Source organism: Vicia villosa, linkage group LG4 (assembly GCF_029867415.1).
Source record: "Vicia villosa cultivar HV-30 ecotype Madison, WI linkage group LG4, Vvil1.0, whole genome shotgun sequence".
NCBI lineage: Eukaryota > Viridiplantae > Streptophyta > Magnoliopsida > Fabales > Fabaceae > Vicia > Vicia villosa.
The window spans coordinates 151,090,658-151,112,121 of record NC_081183.1 but is presented as its reverse complement, the minus strand read 5'-3'; the positions used below and the strand labels follow the sequence as shown (position 1 = coordinate 151,112,121).

Sequence of the window (21,464 nt, the reverse complement as noted above, 5' to 3'; positions counted from 1 at the left end):
ATCAATAGTTACTACCCCTTAATTTAGAAAAATAAAATAAAAATTTGACGAGTATGAATCATTTCCTTAAGTAGCCGTCAAGAAAAGAGAAACTCTTAATTTAAAAAAGATTTTGACGAGTATGAATCATATCCTTAAGTAACCGTCAAGAAAAGACAACGAAGCTTTAAAAAATGTCAAGTTTATCAAAATTTTGACATCCTTTCCACACATTCTCCTCCAATTTAAGAGGCTCTCGGACGAGTCTAGCTTCCTCGACCAAAAATCCTTTAAGAACCATTAGAGATTAGAAGGGACTGAACCTAAGCAAAAACACCTTGCCTGTCACCCAAATGATAATATATCCCCCTTGTAACAGTATAGAGAGTGTGTTTTCAGTTTCAAATTTGCGTATACAGAAATAGATACATTTACTGCAAAGGCTTATCGTATATTGTACAAATTGTAAGAATTTAATCAAACAAACAATAAATCTTTCATTAAATTAAACTCAAAGTAATTTAATATTGTCAAAAACTGGATGCAGAAGGAGAAAAACCGTGGCCACAATATCAAAGTCATTAATATAAATTAGATACAGATTTTGAATAAATTGATTTCAAATCTAATGTTTTATAACGGAAACCATTACTTTTAAATATGACATCATTAGTATCCAATAAAAAATCTACAATATAGATTTTGATTCTATACAACAACACAAGACAAGCTTCTTCTCAATTTTCTTTAAGAACAGAAAGATTGAGAAAATAAAACTATAATTTTATATTCCTTTATATCAACTCATTTTTTGAGTGAGTCTTTCTTTAAACATTTGGATTAAAAATCAATGAGTTAACTCACTTTTACCACATACACCCAAACAAACAAAGATTTTGTCAACCAAAATTTTAAAAACCAAAAAGACAGTGTGTATTTTGTTTGGCAGAAACAAAATTAGATTTTAAAATAGTTGATTCTATATAAAATTAAGTTGAATGTAAAATGGGTTTATAGTATTTAGTTACATTCATATAACCGTGAGTTCATCGATAAATCAAAAGTAAAAGTCGAATTTTAGTTTTGAATTAATATCAATGCATCTAAAAGTTAAAATCAATTCTTCTCTTCCAAAAACCACTTCAAACACGCGCAAAATAAAGAAAGTATAATAAGCTAAGCATTCCACATCTTGCTCCTAAACTTATAAGAAAGACAAAAGCATCTTTGAGAGAAACTAACTTTCATTGAAACCAAAACTGCATAACAAAAAGCTGTAGCTGAAGAATTAACCTTTGCATTGAAAGTAACTTAATGTATGTATCTGAATCCAGATCCAAGATCTGAATGCATTATTCTATGGGAGTCCCATGGACATTATTCAAAAACACTCACTTCACTCATAAAAATAAATTATTATTACTATTATGTACGCATATAACGCACAGAAATCCGCTCCTGGATGGGGCTCCTACATGAAGGACACTCTTGCATACCTTGTTTTTCATGGAGATCATTGCATTTTGTGCAAACAACCTGATGAGCACATGGAAGGAATACGACCGACATCTCCTCCGAAAGGCACATTACACACTCTCTTTCCCGTTTCACTCCTCCTCCTCCTCTTTCTCCTCCTCCTGTCATAGAGAAGCTATTTAACTTTTGAACCAGTTCTGAAATCGATGCGTTCTGGGGTTCATCAAGAGCCGAACCCTTTTTCATGTCCTTCCAGCTACCGGCATAGCTTCCATCGATTCCTCTTTTTAGAGCAGCAATTGTTGACGAGTCGGATTTCTGCCTTATTTGTGCAACTTCTTTTTCAAGTTTCTGGATGTCATCTTTGTACCTTTGCAGTTCCGCCTCCGCTTCCGATTTAAGCATCTCCTCCTTGGCTCTGCCTGACTCCTCAATTTGTTCTCTTTCTTTTTTTGAAGAACTGGCCAATGAGAGAAGTTCTTCGGTTTTCTTTGCTGCCTGCCGCCGTTTAGCCTGTGATATTTTTCCTTTACAATGAGAACAGACCCAGTAACAAAAACTCATTAAGTACTCACAGACTTAACGTGTTTGCATCTGTGGAATTTTCACAAGTGATTCATTTAACATAATGATATTTATTACCCACTCATTCAACATGAAAATGATACTAACTATTAAGCCGTGTATTTGAATCACTTATACATGTCAGTGCGTGTATCGATACAAATTTATTTAATTTAATTAAGAGTGCAATATGAGAGAGTGAAAGTTTTGAAATTTTCAGATAATTATTAACTACTCCCTTTCTATAACTTATTTCTAAGGATAAGACCGGTACATTGAAGTTACCATGAGAACAAACACAACTTGAGTAATATGTTGTTGGTATTAATACCTGATGAAGAAAAAATGGATGGCAAAGCAGTGGAAATAAAACAGGTAATAGTATATTGAATCCAGAAAAAAAGAGAACAAATAATGGGATCAGGAATAGACGTCGGCATTAATATTTGATGAAGATGAAACGCGTGGCTATAAGGTGGAATAAACATGATATAATATACCTCGAATTGCTCCGCTTGAGCTTCGACTTGCTTTGTTACCGCCAATAGCTGTGCCAATTTGTTTTTTTCAGTCATTAACTCTTCCTGTATCAACGATTTCTGATTCTCCCATGATTGAAACTTCATTTGGGTCTTCTTTTCCCTCTTAGAGACATCTTGAAAGTTTGTAGCTGATTCTGCCGCACGTAACTTAGCAAGTTCCATCTCTTTCCTCAATGCAGCATTCTCCATCTCGAGCTTCCTTACTGCAGTATTAGCTCGTTCCACTTGTCCACCTGCTTTACCCAAGGCATTTTCCATCTCAAAAAGCTTTTTCATGGTGTTTTCTTCTAGACACTGTTTCTCCTTTTTAAGTCGTTCAACTTCTTCTTTCTCTTGCCTTAGTGCCTTAAGTTCGGCCTTCTCCTTACTCAACCGACGAGCAGCCTGCATCACCTTTTGATTTGCCCATTCTGTCCATTCTTGAAGTTCATTTTGTATCTCCCGAACCCTTGGAACCATCTTCAAAATCAGCTCATCCTTTCTATCTTGGGGCAACCATTGTTCCTTGGACTTGTCATATGGTATCCCAACACAACTGCCACCATGACTGCAGCAGATAGGTGTCTTAGAAGAACTGCTTTTTGAAGACAGTGAAAGAGAAAGGTCAGTATTTGTAACGGATAATGCATCTGGAGAGCTACTAACTGCAGGCTTAGCATTTGCTTCATGTACTGAAGATGAAGGATCGACTGCACGAGAAATAGTATTATTAGGATCCAGACTAAACGAAGTATGGGTAGATTGTCCATCGTTAGATGAGCGAGTGGTGTTAAGATTGTCTTGAGTGACATTAACTCCCACTGCCTTGCTTATGTTTATGGATGCACTCTTTAAGTTTATGGTAGTAGATTCTGATACAGATTTAAGTTTTTTATCCAAGATTAAACCACTCAAGCCACTCAGCTTTCCTCCTCTTGAAGACCCTTTAGACCCGTATGTCCGATAACCTTTTTCCACATGGATGGACTTCTGACGAAATATATAGTCCCTCTTGGTGCTACTGGGGTGTACCTTTCTAACAATCCCACCCTTATCTTGTATCAGGGGAGATTGAGAGGTTGCGAAAGTACTAGATGACTTGTTAACGGGATGAAATACTGAATTAGCACCCTGTTTCTCCAAGAGTCCACTGGGAACTTGAGAATTTTCCGCCACAAAGGATTTCCCAGATTGGGAACCCAGGGGAATTGTATTACAAGGACTTGGAAGACTCAATCCAGGAACTTTGGTTTCTACTTTCGATTGAGATTCAGTCTGGACAGAAGAACAGACATCACCAATGCCATCACTGTATAAACTACTTAGAGGGTCGCCATCCATTGCACAAGCATAGGACACGTTCATGTCACAAATTAATAAACACCACATTGCATCACCAACACTGAAAAATGGCCTAACCTCTCGAAGAACACAAACCAATTCAGCCAAGATATACTTCTGAAGCTGCTTTAAATCTTCAAAATAATGCTCTCGTGAAGGATCAAACTCTTGGCCATTTCTTAGAAAAGTCAATGTGTTATCAACTATGTTAGATACAGTATCTTTGCATCCATAACAGATTCCAGGCCTTAACATAGCCTTTGTAGCAACATCTTCAGTGTAGCCACAAGTAACAATTTTTTTTATTGCACTCTTGAAAATGGTATGCAAATTGCTCAGGAGAAGTTCTTCCAACTGAGCTTCTATGTGATCACTCCAATCAACCCCATGGGATTCAACCGCCTCTAGTTCAGCCTTATGATGGCTATGCCTAACCACTGATGAAATTGCAGGGCTAGATAATCCAAGGTCAAGCTTCAAGCCATCAGAACAACCTTGGCTACCACTACACAAATCAGCAGCAGTAACTTGCCCAAAACATGGGGTCATTTCAACTTTTTCAGCAGAGAATTCATAACTGAGGCCCTCATGCTGAAGTGAAGGTATAACCTTATTTGGATCTCCTAAAGGTGGATCAGCCCTGAATTTTCTCTTATTCCTACTTCCTTTTTCTTGGACAGAAACTGAAGAAGACATTTGACTGCTCCCACTGGCAACCATTGATGCCATTTGCTGCAAATCAAAAGAAGTTAATAGCTGCTATAATATTTCTCTTTAGATTACAAAAACAAGGTGAATAGTTTCAGGCCTTATTAACATAGCGTGAAAGAAGTCAACATCTTTGCTCGCTGTTTACAATGTAGTTTTAATCCTTACAATTTCAGCTTTGTAAAATTCACTGTATATATAGTTGTCTAATAATGATGGAATAATATTAGCAGAGATAAAACTTAGCCATTAAAATAAGGAAGTACCAAATAGTTATCATGTGAGAACACATAAGAAGAAAGTGCTAAGACTCCTATTCATGTTATAAAGTTACATATAGTAGGTCAGCAATACAAGTTTGGATTTATATCTCATGTAATTGATCCGTGCATCACACACACTAGTAAATAAGAAAAGTAATAGCTAATGACCAAACAACTTTTCTTATTTACTAGTGTGTCCGATGCACAGATCAATTACATGCGAGATATAAATCCAAACTTGTATTGCTAATGAACAACTCATCAAGACTCGTGATTTTAACCAGCAACTGTTTACATGCGATACAAGTTATGATTCATATCTCTGTAATTGATCCGTACATCGCACACACTAGTAAATTAGAAAAGTAATAACTAATGAACAACTCATCAAGATTCATGACTTGAACCACCATCCATTTAAAAGCAATACATAATAGGATTTATACCTTCATGCAATTGATCCGTACATCGCACGGTATACACACTAGTGAATAAGAAAAGTAATAACTAATGAACAACTCATTAAGATTCATCACTTTAACCAGCATCCATTTAAAAAGCAACACAAAATAAGATTCATATCTCTAGTATACACCCTAGCAAATAACTCACAAACAACTCATCAAGATTCATAACTTTAACCAGCATCCATTAACAAGCAGACAAAATTTACCAATTCCAAAACCAAGTACTACCGAAACACAATGATAAAATCAAAATCAGTCACCTAAATTCACAACAAATTTCTCATAGCATTATCAATCAACAAAACGGGAGCCAAAAAAATGAACTATGAGCAGCAGCAACAACTAACACTTGATTGTAAATTGTAACACAACACATTGTATATGAATCAAAGTAGTGAAACTTCCTTACCTTTAAATCTCAGTATTACAATCAACAACAACGAACAACTTCCTGAAACATTCAGCACAAAAAAAAAAATCAACAAAAAAAATATCAACAACACTGTCCAAAAACATGCAGCAGTAATCTCAATCTCAACATCAAAAACAAAACCAGTTGAAAAAAAATGAAAAAAATTGAAACCACTCAAACGAATTCACCACCATAACAAAACTCCAAACTCAATCCAGATCAGAAAATCGATCTAAACAATCTACCATCAGCACAATTTCAATCAGGGAAGATCCCAATACAAGTGAATGGAAAATTCAGTATTGGAATTGATCGATACGTACCGATTGTCGAAAATTAAGCAAGAATCAAAAGATAAGATCGATCTTTGAACAACGGAGAATTCATAAAGAAAATGAATAGTTTTTTTAGGTTTTTTTTTGTTGTTTGTTTTTTTGTTTATTTTTTTGTGTGTATGTGTTGAGCTTGGGAAGGCTTTAATAGCCTTAGCAAAATACATGTCCTTTACCCACTATAGTAACTAGGTTGCGTAATAATATTATAAAAGTCATTTTTTTAGTCAAAATAATTTTTTTTAAGAATATATAAATTATATTTGGTCAAAATAATGTTTTTTTTAAGAATATATAAATTGTATTTGGTCAAAAAATGTATCAATAATAATAATTTAATCTTATAAATAATAAAATAAAAATATATATGAGTTGTTATTCTATTTAATATTATTTTTAATACGTTCTAGAAATTTCATTCATTAATATATTTGTAAATATTAAATTGTTATCTATACAGCTATATATAAAATTAATATTATGTTTAGTAAATATTTTATTCTTTCAATTTTTTATTTAAATTATTATTATTTTATCTTTTCAAAAAGAAACTTTTTATTTTTATTTTAATCATCACAAATAAATTTATTCATTTTTTAATACTTTTTCCTTAAAAATTTATTATATTTAAAATTTTGGTCAAACAAATAATTATTAATAGTTACCACAAAAGAAATATATTACTATAAGTTTTTAATTTATTTTTTTATTAAAGGGAACATTTCTATAAAGTTAAATTTTTAAGTTAAGAGGAATACAATGAACCTAAAAAAATAAAATTTTAATTTGTTGAGTGTGATTGCCTCAACTTGAAAAGGTAATTCTTATAATCCGGTGCAATTCAATTGATATCAACAAAAAACTATATTTATACCAATGTTTTAAAAATTGAATCGTAGATCGGAGTGAAACATTCGATTTAAGGTTCAATTGGTTCAATCGATTAAATCTATGATGGAACCATTTATTCAATAAACGAATAATATTAAACTAAATTTCATAAATATGTCTTGTTCACAACTTAATAAAATAAATATTTTAAAAATTAATTACAAACTTAATACAACAATATTAATAGGACATATAATAACACAACATAGTTGTACACTTAATTTCAATCTTAATTTAAGATTAATTTAAACAAATTTAAAAATTATAATAAAATAATTTAAACTAATTTAAACCAAAATTAAAATAATAAAACATAATAATTAAAATAAAATTCAAATAATTAAGAATATCTAAATTAAATAAGATTGAATTACCAAAAATAAAAAACAGAACATACAATTAATTGAACAATAATAAGCAAATTCGAGTTGAACAACGACAAACAAGTCATAATTGACAATAACAAATAATATTAACTTAAACGACAATCAATACTAAGTTGAATAGCGTGACTATGTTTGAAAGAGACGACGTGACAATGATGAAGTGTGATTGAAAGTAAAACTATAAAGGAGTAAGAAGTTTGTATGGTCGTATAAAAAACAAGAAATTATGAAAAAAAATTTAAGTTTTGATATTAACATATTAAACTTTTTTAAAATAAAATTTTAAAAAATTACTAATTTGATGACGATTTTAAAAATTGACTTCTGTTTTTTGATTCGAACAGTTCCGAACAGTTCAATTTAATTTTTTTTTTTACGTCGATTTTAACTCATTTGCGGTTTTAAAAGGTTGATCGAATTAGCTTCCGGTTTCAATTCCCGGTTATACCGCCCTATTCGGTCCGATTTTTAAAATATTGATTCATATCTCGTTTAAATTCACACAATGTCATTGAATTAATCAAAATTTGAAAAATTAATCATAAAAAATAATTTAATTTGCTATGAAAAAATTCTTCATTTTTTGTAAGGAAAATTTTATCTCATTTTAGTTTACATTTTTAAAATAAACTATTGAATTCAGTCAATTATTTATTCCTTGAATTAATTTTTGTAAAATATATAATTATTTTAAAAATGAAATAACAGCATTAATTTAATTTAATTAGTAGTTGTAAAGACATTTGATAGCACATGTCCAGGTTCACTAAAAAGAAATAGTAATATTTTTAAAAAGATTCCTTAAAATTTTATTTATTTTAAATGATATTTTTACTTTTATTTCAAACATTTCTTTTTATACACATTTAATTTATAGAAAAAAATTGAAAATTTGTTTTTTTAAGAATAGAAATTATGTTTTTAGTGTTTATTGTTTTTTAGAAAATTTAGCCTTTCGAAACTCTTTTTTTAATTATATACTTTTTAAAATAATAAATCTTTTTAGAAAACAAAATATTAGTTTAAACTTACATTTACATTTATGAGGCTTTTTAGGTCATTTTTCAAAGAAAAAATTGAAAAAAAAAAACTTATTTTAAGTGATTTTATTTATTTGAGTTATTGACTTTGAAAAAGAGGTATATGTATATCTACATATAGAATAATATCAGAATCTATTTTAACTTTTTTCTTTAATTTGACCATCTTTTTAAACTTTTTATTTAATGTTTCATTTTTATAATAAAATTCTTTTTGACTAAAATCAATGAATTGGAAAGTTTTTTTTTTTTAAATGCAACAGTTTATTTATATCAATACATAAATATAAATAACTATTACCACTAAATATTAGATTTTAATCAATTTTTTATATCTACTTAATTCAATTAAGTATCTCATTTATCTTTTAAAGAATATAGTAAAGGAAAACCATACAAGGCAATGACGTTTCAATACATTTGGACCATTCTAAAACTTTTCAACGTTGATTGTGATATTTATATTAAGGACTAATATTTCATCTTTTTTTCCATTCCTAGGCCACATACTTTATGCTTTCATACTTTATTCGTATATTATTCGCATAAATAAAAATAGGCTTAAATGCACTTATGGTTCATATAAATTAGTGAGTTTTAAATTTTCGTCCCTGAAAAAAAAAATTTGGGTCTGAGTCCATATATTTTACTTTCGTGTTTGTTTTAGTTCCTAAAATCAAAATCCGCAGGAAACCTGCGGATTTTGGTTTTAGGGACTAACCTCAAGCAAAAAGTAAGATATAGGGACTCAAACCAAAAAAAAAAAATTACAAGGACGAAGATCAAAAACCCGTTAACTTACAGAGACTAAAAGTGCATTTAAGCCATAAAAATAAATCTTGACTCAAAGAAGTATAATAAATTCAATTTTAATTTATTTTTAGTATCGTATTTTAATTTGGGTGTTTATTTTATTTTCTTAACTTGAAAACTTTTAAATTGATTTTTTAATTGTTTAAAATATATAAGGTTAACAATGAAAAAATTTAAAAATCAATTACTAAATTTGTTTCTCATTAGATGCAAAGAACTAACATAATATATTTTGAAGAATTAACGAGACTAATATGATTTTTTTTAGTTTAAAAAACTAAAATAAACATCGAAATTAAAATACGAAATTAAAAAAATATTGAACCTAAATTAAAATAAAAAATAATCACATGTTTTTATTTGTGCCCAACCTTATTAAGGTAGTTGGCTTTGAAGGATTTGTATAGCTTCGTTAATTCGGATATAGATTATAAGAGTAATTATTTATTTTTTCAAATAGAAACAAAATTTGTAACTTTTCTATGCAATTTAAGAATTGAACTATATATGGAATTAGAATAGTGATTGATTGATGATGACAGGTTTGTGATGCGGTGATACGAATCTCTAATACGGAAGTGTTGGGGTGAGTCTGCAAGATTAACACTCTAACGTCTAAGTCAATTACAGAGTCTAAGACGAGTGAAGTGGAATAAAGATCACAAAGTGTACTTTGAGTCTCATGTGAATCAATTATATATGATGGATAATTTTATTTAGGTTTTATTTGGGGTTGTGTGATGTTGGACTTGATAATTGGATCTTACCCATTTTAGACATTTGGTCGGTCCAGAATAGTTGCCCTCAAGGCTTGTCGTGTGATTTATCAGTTGGGACGTCATTCAAAGTTGCGGTCGGCATCTTGATATCATAGTTGACCATAAAAAGATATGGGAAGACCATAAGGAAGTTATAGAAATAGTGGGAAGTCATTGAGACATTTCGCCGACTTTCAGACACGTGACCTTAGACTCTCAGGTTAAGACGTGATGTTATTCTCTAGGACATTCGAGTGCACTTGAGTTTGCTGGTATCCCAAAGGAACGATCAAGTCGTCACTTTTTGTCTTCCTATTTTCTTCGAATATGGATCATTGATTGTTATTTGTTTAGCTATAAAGGGTTGAAATAGTTTTCAAATGTTTGTTTCACTTCGTTTCCCACATGAAATATGTCTTCTTCTTTGAGTTTGTTTCATGTTTGCAAGTTTCAACGATTTTAACCACTTAACATCTTTCAATGGTGGACCCTGCTCCTTTGTGTCCCTGTCTTTCTCGAGCTTTTCTTCTTTCCCAAGGTATTTATCTACTTCCCTTTGTGTTCCATTATGGCAAAATTAGGTAATGCACCTGAATCTAACAGTGGCGAGTCTTCGTCATTCGTTGCATCTTTTCTAACAGTGGAGTCAAGAATTCAGACCTTGTGGATATTTTCTATGAGGTGGATCCTTCTATCCATGCCTAGAATGCACCCAACGGTAGTTTTGGGTCGAGGTTGGACTCTTCGGATAGTGACAACGATCTTGTAGTGAGATAAATTGATATTTGTGCCACCTCTCTTACTTGTGATTATTTTAATTTGGATATTGTTTTATCTAGGGAGACGGAGCGCGAGACTGGTTTCTTTATCCAATCTTTCAAGAAAGACTTTGTTCACAGCATTCTAGGGTTAATGCTTCTTTTCATAATTGACTTCAAAGTTTGTTAGAGCCGAACAACGGAGATCAATATCGTTGGGTAGATCTTGAATTTCTAAGGACGGTTTCCACATATATCTAAGAAGCCCCCATTGAGTATGTTGATGTTAAGGTAGGATCATCTTTTGATTGGTTGATTTCACATATCCCTACCAAATAAAAGGATCTACATCAAATTTGAGGGGTGTTATATTCCCTTTTATGAATGTACCTTTCAGACGCATGGAGTAAGGTTGCCTCTAACCACTTTCGAGAATGAGGTACTTGACCAAAGTTCACATTTCTCTCCTCTCAAATCCACCCAATGGCTTGGGCTTTCATAAAAGTGTTTCAATATTGGTATGAAAATAAGGGGAAAATCGGTTCTGCCTCGAAAAATATTTTATTTCATTTCTTCGTTGTCAACCGTACCTTGACGAAAAATGGGCATGATCAAGAGTTAGTTTCCTTTCGCCATAATAGTAATAATAAAGTCTTCATTGTCTACACTGAGAGCTGAAATCATTTTAAACCCAACTACTTCATGATGATTCCAATCTTCCCAACAACTCATTCAGAATTCTACAATGTTCCAAATTGTGCTTCGGGTCCAATTGCTTATACAAACAAAGCCCGAAGGTGCTAGTCCTCGAATCATTTTAAGAAGAGTGTTGACTATTACCATGTCCCTTGCAAATCCCTTATCATCGAGTAAACGGCTATGAAGGGATATTTAATTTCGTTCTTTGATTCATTGATTAGTGTTTGGGGCATTATGGATGCAGGTTCTATTGAAGATAGAAGGAAACTTTTTGGTAATGGACCTACTTCTGGCATGTCTAATTGAAGTCAAATCATGATATTCTTATTTAACCACTAATATCTTTTGTTGACTATTCAAATTATATGAAATTTGAAGGGGATGACAAACCTTCTTCTCCCCTAGTTGCTCTGCAAGTGAGGATGCCTCCCCTCACCCTACGCGCGCAAAGGATGTTAGGAATATCACCGAGTAAAGTGAGAGAGGTGTCGTCGAGACAAACTCAACCATGTTCTGAGCAATGAAGCAAAAAGAATAACCGGACTATCGTCGAGATCAATAGGAATCGTATAAAGGATCTTGTTTGAGAAGAAATCCCATTAAAGAAACTGAAGTTATCCAAGAAGGCTCCTACTACCATTTTTCTAGAAAACTGTGATAGGGCTCCTCCTACTCAACTTCCTAAATCTTTGAAAGTCAAATGCCTCTCACTGCTTAGGATTAAAAGGTGTATATTTTGACCAATGATTATGCTTTTATTTGTAATATTTATGAGACAAACAAGTATGGTTACATGCATAGTCAACCTACCCGATGTTGCAGGTAGCTTCTATCATGACTCTAGTTGCGACTGGTCATGAGGGACTCTTGGCACAAGATATCCTTCCTCAGAATATTGAATCTATGAGGACGTGTCATGACCTTATAAGTTCTTCAACACCATCCAAAGGTGTCTGAGCTTTAGTAGGATTTGGATCACCTTTCTTCCCTCAATGAGTAGGTGGGCCTGCACATAACTCCTATGCACTATACTTGAATGAGGTTCCTCATTCATGGGGGTAGCATAGTATTTCTGAGGGCGATATGTGTTTTCACCCATCATTACCAATCTTTGATGTAATCAACATCTTTCATAGAAATAAATGCTTGATTTCATTTATCTATTCAGTGAGATTCCCTAGAATGTATGTTCTTCGCATGCAATCGAAAATAAGAAAATTGTAGAAAAATAAGTAAAAATGGGAAAATGACATAGTCTAGACGGTAAAGCAACAAAATAACAATATCAAAATGGTCCTTGATAACGGCACAAAAAACATGACACGCTGCAATCATACGACAATAACAAAATAGTAAATTATTATCTTCCACATATACTAGATTTTGAGTACTGAGTTTTATTATTTCTTTGTTTATCTAAGACGATTAATGTTTGAGTTTTGTTTGCGATAAAATTAAAATCTTGGTTTTTTTTTAAATATAAATAAAATTTGAATTTTATCTATATTACAAACCAAATAAATAAACTCTCAAATTTCTAAAAGAAAACTCAGAAAAATAAAGGATGTACCTTCTTTTGAAGCATACCGGCGTACCCTTTAAGAATTGTTATTTTAATTTATATGCTCTTTCTCAAATAGGTTGTCAATCTTTTCATCTGGTTTTTAAGGTCGAATATGAACCTTAACCTTCCAGTTCTTTAGTTGATATCTGAAGTTGTCTCTACTTTCGTAGAGACATTCGTTAAGCGCATAAAAATCATATTAAAAATAGAATTTGGTAAATAGAGTTATGAGTCAATTTATTTTATTGATGCAAGTTCTTAATTTTAGCTAATAATGAGAATCATTAATTTGTAGAGATAAATAAAAATTAGTGATAATGCCTACTTTTGTCAGTACAATACCTTATTTTGAACTAACTGAGTTACCTGCTTTCACAATGTATCTCCTTCTTTTAGGATCCTTTATAAAAAAATCTTTAAAACGTTAAAACTTCTCTCAGTTGATCTGAGACATTTTTGTCGCCTCAGATACAATTGTTTGAAATTTATAGTCGGACATCAATTGAACCCTTTCAGTATATAATTGATGCCTAACTCGTTCCTATTTTTGTAGCAAACTTAACCACTTAAAAACATAAATCAAAATAAACATATATTTCTCTTTATACAACTTAAATCAAGGAACTTACATTAGGTCTATTTTCTATATAGTCTTCATGTTCTAAGTTATTAATTACTACTCAAGCATGACAAAGGTAAAAACATACATATTAATAGACAAGGACATGAACATGAACATGAACATAATAACAATGTATAAATAGAATAAAAATCTATAAATTGCAGTGAATATAAAATCAAACTTGATCCAAGGAGTGTTTTAGTACAACACTGCTGAAAAATAATACAATGTATGATGTATTCTATAAAATCTCTTTTTCTTCAAGTGTACAAGAGTATTTATAGGTCAAAATACATAGAGATGAGATTACATTCGTTTAAATGGCCTTTGATGCATTTCAACAATTGATGAAAACAACTGGAACATGAAAAGATGTGAGAAAATGCATTAAAACCTTGGGATTTTACGCTGGAATTGGGCGCAGTATCGTCAATAATGCCCATTATGGGCGTGTGGTAATGCTGACTACGGCCAGTAATGCCTGCTACGGAAAGGTGATAATACTGGCTATTTTTATGTATGTGGGATCCTACTATGACCAATAATGGGCATTACGGGCATGTGGTAATGTTGGCTATGGTCAATAATTCCTGCTACAGGAAGGTGGTAATGCTGGCTATTTTTATGTATGTGGGATCCTACTACGACCAATAATAGCCATTACGGCCTGATCGTAATGGGCTCTATTTTTTTATTGAAGACCTCTTCCTTATGCAGTCTTTGTGTATTCTTTCATGGTTCAACTCCAACTTGTTCTGTCACATTCTCTTTCATCTTAAACATAGAAACACAAAGATAGATAAATAAAATGCCCCAAATAGATATCAAACTACTTAAGATTCAAAGATAAATGTCATTGATCAAATACTTTGTTTATTTTATTGGACACTAGATTTCAACATAGACACAATACGAAATACAAACTTCAATATTGAATTAGGATTCATGACCTTCCTCTTAAATTTCAGAGGCCTAAAATTATCTTTGCAATTGCAAGGGGCATATAAATTTCTCTAGCATTATATGAAGCCACATGTAACAAAAAAAACTTAAACATTTTGCTAGAATATTGGTCGATCTTGACCTTTTATATTTTCACCTAACTTTATTCTAGTAGAAAGGAAAGGTTACATCTTCAATTTTGATGTAGAATATGTTAAACTCCAACTTTTTTAGAAATATTGTCACGTAATTGGTCATTTATTGAAAAATTGTCATAAACAAAAATAGTATGGAAGAAAAACTAGTTCAATAAGGTATTAGGCAAAAATTTGTTATCAAATATACCTCAAAGAAAGTCACACCAAAACCAACTGAGATTGTTGCTGGAAAATGACCCGAATAATTCTTAAAACATTAAAAACTATATTTTATGAGTAAGTTGTTATTATGGATAAAGAGAATGAGTCATGTAGAGAGAGGGGAAGGCCACGACCACCACTTTATTTATTTATTTTCAAAACTACTGTATTAGAAAGTACTTAAAATGTCATTTCACTTAAGTTCAATGTTATTTCACAATCATTCATTCTTCCTTTTTTATTCATTAACCCTTTATCCCTTCTCTTTGAAAATGTGTCAATATCTACCATTAAGGTTGAAAGTAGGCCATGCCGATAATATAGGCCTACAAGCTAACCTACACAGGCTCAGGTCAGGCCACACAATTTTTTAAATAGAAAAGGCATATGTTTTTTATAAGTCTATATAGTTAAAAAGGTTAGGCTTCAGACTCTAAAAAAAGTCTTTTAAGTCTATCAGACCTGTCTATTTAAATAAATATGAATAATTTTTTTATTATCATTATGTTATGTTTTGTACTTTGAATTAAAATACATGAATAAAACTTGGTTATTTTGAAGAACTTGTGAAAATAAGATGAAAACACCTAATGAACATTGTTTTCATAAGTTCTCTTAAACAAATAGTTTCACAGAGCTTATGCTAATAGGTAAGTAAAGTTCTCTTAAACAAATAGTTTCATAGAACTTATGCTAATAGGTAAGTAAAATTAAATTATTGCAAACAAAATTTTAGTCTCTTGATCTTTTAGTTAGTTAGTCTATTTAAAAATTATTTTATTTGCGTATTTATATATGTCTAAAATAAATTAGTCTTTTATGTAGGCTAACCAGGCCTTCGAAAAGGCCAGACTCAGGCCTAAAAATAAGCCTACGACAGACTAGGAGTCAGACTTAGATTTCAATTTTTTTGACAGGTTAAACTTAAGTTTGACAAAGTCTAACTCGACCAAGCTTATTTCCAACTCTATATGCCGCTAATGATATTGCACTCTGTTGGATAAATAAATCCAGCGTCACCCTTAGGGATTCGAATGGGCTTAACATCCCAACCCATGGCGCCTAGAGAGAGCTTACAAACCTCGCTTTAGGTGCAGCCCCTGAGGGCTCATACTATAAGGAAATAAAGTTGCGCCCTCACTAACAGCAATTGCTTTTAGCGCAGTGGTAAGCGCTTGATCCTACAATTGGCATCAGAGCTCCGGTTCTAAGGTGCAAGCACTTAACCGTGTTTAGAAAAGATTCAGGAAAAGAAAAACGCTTCATTTAAAAGATGGTTGATGAAAGTGAAAAGACTACACCTACACCTGCATCTACATCTGGCTCTGCTGAGCAATACAACGGTAACAATGGTTATACTAGACCGCCGGTATTTGATGGTGAAAACTTTGAATACTGGAAAGATAAACTGGAAAGTTACTTTCTGGGTCTAGATGGTGATCTATGGGATCTTCTGATGGATGGTTACAAACATCCAGTAAATGCCAGTGGCGCAAAGCTGTCAAGGCAAGAAATGAATGATGATCAAAAGAAGCTTTTCAGGAATCATCATAAATGCAGAACTGTTTTGCTGAATGCTATTTCTCATGCTGAGTATGAGAAGATATCTAACAGGGAAACAGCCTATGACATATATGAGTCCTTGAAAATGACTCATGAGGGAAATGCTCAAGTCAAGGAGACAAAAGCTCTTGCCTTAATCCAGAAGTATGAAGCCTTCAAGATGGAGGATGATGAAGACATTGAAAAGATGTTTTCAAGATTTCAAACTCTTACTGCTGGATTGAGAGTTCTTGACAAGGGATACACCAAGGCTGATCACGTAAAGAAGATCATCAGAAGCTTACCCAGAAGATGGGGTCCTATGGTGACTGCATTCAAGATTGCAAAGAATCTGAATGAAGTTTCTCTGGAAGAGCTGATCAGTGCCTTGAGAAGCCATGAGATTGAGCTGGATGCAAATGAGCCTCAAAAGAAAGGTAAGTCTATTGCATTAAAATCTAATATCAAGAAATGCACTAACGCTTTTCAGGCTAGAGAAGAAGATCCTGAAGAATCAGAATCTGAAGAAGAAGATGAACTGTCCATGATTTCCAGAAGGCTAAATCAACTCTGGAAGACCAAGCAAAGGAAGTTCAGAGGCTTCAGAAGTTCAAGGAAATTTGAACGTGGAGAATCTTCTGATGAAAGAAGATTTGACAAGAAGAAGGTCATGTGCTATGAATGCAATGAGCCTGGACACTACAAGAATGAATGTCCAAATCTTCAGAAGGAAAGTCCCAAGAAAAAGTTTCATAAGAAGAAAGGTCTTATGGCAACCTGGGATGAGTCAGAAGATGATTCAGAAGATGAGCAGGCCAACTGTGCGCTGATGGCTACAGAAGATGACGGATCAGAATCTACATCAGAATCAGATTCTGAAGAGGTATTTTCTGAACTTACTAGAGATGAGTTAGTGTCCGGTCTAACTGAACTTCTGGAACTCAAGTCTCAGATCAGTCTCAAATACAAAAAGCTGAAAAAGCAATTTGAATTTGAAACAAAGAAGCTTGAGTTGGAGAATTCTGAATTAAAAGAAAATCTTTTAAAATTATCCAATGATGTTGGATCTCCTTCTAATTCAGAAAAATCCACTCCTAGTCTAAACCATATTCTGAAAGAATATGATTTAAGCTTCAGAAAGTTCTTATCTAGAAGTATTGGCAGAAGTCAGCTAGCTTCTATGATATATGCTGTGTCTGGAAACAAAAGAGTCGGCATTGGTTTTGAGGGTGAAACCCCATACAAACTTGAACCTGTTGATGAAATGAAACTTACATACAAGCCATTGTATGATCAGTTCAAGTATGGCCACTCTCATGATATTAGGCACACTTCACATGCACAAAGTTTTCACATTACACACACTAAGAAGCATGTGACACAACCTAGGAAATATCATGAAACTCACATTAAGAATTATCATGTTGTTCCTCCTATTGCTTATAATGTCAAACCCAAGTTCAATCAGAACTTGAGAAAATCTAACAAGAAAGGACCCAAGAAAATGTGGGTACCTAAGGATAAGATTATTCCTATTACAGATATCCTTGGCTGCAAGAAGGACAAAGCACAACATGTCATGGTACCTGGACTCTGGATGCTCACGACACATGACAGGAAGAAGGTCTATGTTCCAAGACCTGGTGCTTAAGTTTGGAGGAGAAGTCAAGTTTGGAGGAGATCAGAAGGGCAAGATAATTGGCTCTGGAACTATAAAGTCTGGTAACTCTCCTTCCATTTCTAATGTACTTCTTGTAGAAGGATTAACACATAACCTCTTATCTATCAGTCAATTAAGTGACAACGGTTATGATATAATCTTTAATCAAGAGTCTTGCAAGGCTGTAAATCAGAAGGATGGCTCAATCCTATTTACAGGCAAGAGGAAGAACAACATTTATAAGACAGATCTGCAAGATCTTATGAGTCAGAAGGTGACGTGTCTTATGTCTGTTTCTGAAGAGCAGTGGGTCTGGCACAGAAGATTAGGTCATGCTAGTTTGAGAAAGATTTCTCAGATTAACAAACTGAATCTGGTCAGAGGACTCCCTAATCTGAAATACAAATCAGATGCTCTTTGTGAAGCATGTCAGAAGGGCAAGTTCTCCAAACCTGCATTCAAGTCTAAGAATGTTGTTTCTACCTCAAGGCCATTAGAACTCTTGCACATTGATCTGTTTGGACCAGTCAAAACAGCATCTGTCAGAGGAAAGAAATTTGGATTAGTCATCGTAGATGATTATAGCCGCTGGACATGGGTAAAATTCTTGAAACACAAGGATGAGACTCATTCAGTGTTCTTTGATTTCTGCATTCAGATTCAATTTGAAAAAGAGTGTAAAATCATAAAGGTCAGAAGTGATCATGGTGGTGAATTTGAGAACAGATCCTTTGAAGAATTCTTCAAAGAAAATGGTATTGCCCATGATTTCTCTTGTCCTAGAACTCCACAGCAAAATGGGGTTGTAGAACGAAAGAATAGGACTCTTCAAGAAATGGCCAGAACCATGATCAATGAAACCAATATGGCTAAGCATTTCTGGGCAGAAGCAATAAACACTGCATGCTATATTCAGAATAGAATCTCTATCAGACCTATTCTAAATAAGACTCCCTATGAATTGTGGAAGAATAGAAAGCCCAACATTTCATATTTCCATCCTTTTGGATGTGTATGTTTTATTCTGAACACTAAAGATCATCTTGGTAAGTTTGATTCCAAAGCACAAAAATGTTTCCTTCTTGGATATTCTGAACGCTCAAAAGGCTACAGAGTATACAATACTGAAACATTGGTTGTAGAAGAATCAATCAATATCAGGTTTGATGATAAGCTTGGTTCTGAAAAACCAAAGCAGTTTGATAATTTTGCAGATTATGATATTGACATATCAGAAGTTGTTGAGCCAAGAAGCAATGCATCAGAAGCAGAGCTTCTCAGAAGCAAAGAATCGGAAGATCAAGTATCAGCTTCTCTGGAGGACCTAAGCATATCTGAAGAACCATCTGTCAGAAGATCATCCAGACTCATCTCTGGTCATTCAGAAGATGTCATTCTTGGAAAGAAGGATGATCCAATCAGAACAAGAGCATTCCTTAAGAACAATGCAGACTGTCAATTAGGTCTTGTATCTTTGATCGAGCCAACTTCTGTTGATCATGCTCTAGAAGATCCAGACTGGATAATTGCTATGCAAGAAGAACTGAATCAGTTTACAAGGAATGATGTTTGGGATCTTGTTCCTAGACCAGATGGATTCAATATAATTGGTACAAAATGGGTCTTCAGAAACAAGCTCAGTGAGAAAAGTGAAGTGGTAAGGAACAAAGCCAGACTGGTGGCTCAGGGTTATAGTCAGCAAGAAGGGATTGATTATACAGAAACCTTTGCACCAGTGGCCAGGTTAGAGTCTATTCGTCTATTAATTTCTTTTGCCACTCAACATAACATCACTCTCTATCAGATGGATGTTAAGAGTGCCTTCTTAAATGGTTATATAGATGAAGAAGTTTATGTCCATCAACCTCCTGGTTTTGAAGACTCTATGTCTCCTAATCATGTTTTTAAACTTAAGAAATCATTGTATGGATTGAAACAGGCTCCCAGAGCTTGGTATGAACGCTTAAGTTCTTTCCTTCTGGATAATGGTTTCACTAGAGGAAAAGTGGACACTACTCTCTTTTGTAAAACCTTTGAAAAGGATATTTTAATCTGTCAAATATATGTAGATGATATTATTTTTGGAACATCTAATGCTACACTTGGAAAGGAGTTTGCTAAGTCTATGCAGGCTGAGTTTGAAATGAGCATGATGGGAGAACTCAAGTACTTCCTTGGAATACAAATAAATCAAACATCAGAAGGAACGTATGTTCACCAAACCAAGTATGTGAAGGAACTTCTGAAAAAGTTTAATCTTCTGGACTGCAAAGAAGCCAAAACTCCTATGCATCCAACATGCATCCTAGGTAAGGATGAGGTAAGTAAGAAGGTAGATCAGAAGTTATACAGAGGTATGATTGGATCTCTTCTATATCTGACTGCTTCTAGACCTGACATTCTGTTCAGTGTTTGTTTGTGTGCTAGATTCCAATCAGATCCTAGAGAATCTCATTTAACTGCTGTTAAGAGAATTCTAAGGTATCTGAAAGGTACTACTAATGTTGGTTTAGTTTACAGAAAATCTAAAGAATACAACTTAGTAGGATTCTGCGATGCTGATTATGCTGGAGACAGAATTGAAAGAAAAAGTACTTCAGGAAGTTGCCAATTTCTTGGAAGTCACTTAATCTCCTGGTACAGCAAGAAACAAGCAACCATTGCTCTATCAACCACAGAAGCAGAATATGTCGCAGCTGCTGGTTGTAGTACACAGATGCTCTGGATGAAGAGTCAGTTAGAAGATTATCAGATATTTGAGAGTAACATTCCTATATTCTGTGATAATACTTCTGCTATATGTTTATCTAAGAATCCTATTCTTCATTCAAAAGCTAAACATATTGAGATAAAACATCATTTCATAAGGGACTATGTTCAGAAGGGTGTTATATCTTTAAACTTTGTTGATACAGACCATCAATGGGCTGATATCTTTACAAAACCCCTGGCTGAAGATAGGTTTAAGTTCATTCTGAAGAACATCAGTATGGATTTATGCCCAGAATGAGAAGATGAAAAGTTCTCATGTATGAGTATCTTCTGAAATGAATGTGGAACATTTTTTTAATCAGAAGTTCTGATTGAATTCTTTTAGAAATTATGATTCGGTTATTACTAACGTTTCATTGTCTAAGTTGATTCAGAACCTCTTTTAAAGCAAAACAGCTGTTACGTTTTATCTCGGGATGGTAAACCTGTCGTTACTATTCATGGATAAGCGCGCGTGCAGTTGGAGGGACGCCGACCATAGGTAACTGTGCTAGTCACCTCATTTGTCTTTATTATCTCTCCTCACGTCACGTAACATTAATTGCTAGTCATCATTCGTTTCATTTTATTTTCTTTTAAATACTCTTCAAAATGG

General features: G+C 33.2%; 1 protein-coding gene across 2 annotated transcripts; it reads right to left on the bottom strand.

Moving 5' to 3' along the window:
- Positions 1-1,254: 1,254 nt before the first annotated feature.
- Positions 1,255-6,211, bottom strand: LOC131595512 (putative E3 ubiquitin-protein ligase RF298). 2 transcript variants are annotated; one of them, XM_058867869.1, is made up of 4 exons: positions 6,055-6,210; positions 5,729-5,770; positions 2,520-4,613; positions 1,255-1,968 (listed from the first exon to the last, which is right to left on the bottom strand). In XM_058867869.1, the coding sequence occupies exons 3-4, from the start codon at positions 4,608-4,610 to the stop codon at positions 1,405-1,407; spliced, it is 2,655 nt and encodes an 884-aa protein (XP_058723852.1). In that variant the 5' UTR covers positions 4,611-4,613; positions 5,729-5,770; positions 6,055-6,210; the 3' UTR covers positions 1,255-1,404. The 2 variants fall into 2 exon arrangements, with proteins under 2 accessions (XP_058723852.1, XP_058723853.1); XM_058867870.1 differs by having other exon boundaries at positions 1,638-1,982; positions 6,055-6,211.
- Positions 6,212-21,464: the final 15,253 nt, after the last annotated feature.

Coding starts and splice junctions, on each gene's coding strand:
- LOC131595512 (XM_058867869.1), bottom strand. CDS start 4,610: ATGGCATCAATGGTTGCCAGTGGGAGCAGTCAAATGTCTTCTTCAGTT. Junction 1,969..2,519: donor CTCAAGCGGAGCAATTCGAG/GTATATTATATC, acceptor AAAATATCACAG/GCTAAACGGCGGCAGGCAGC.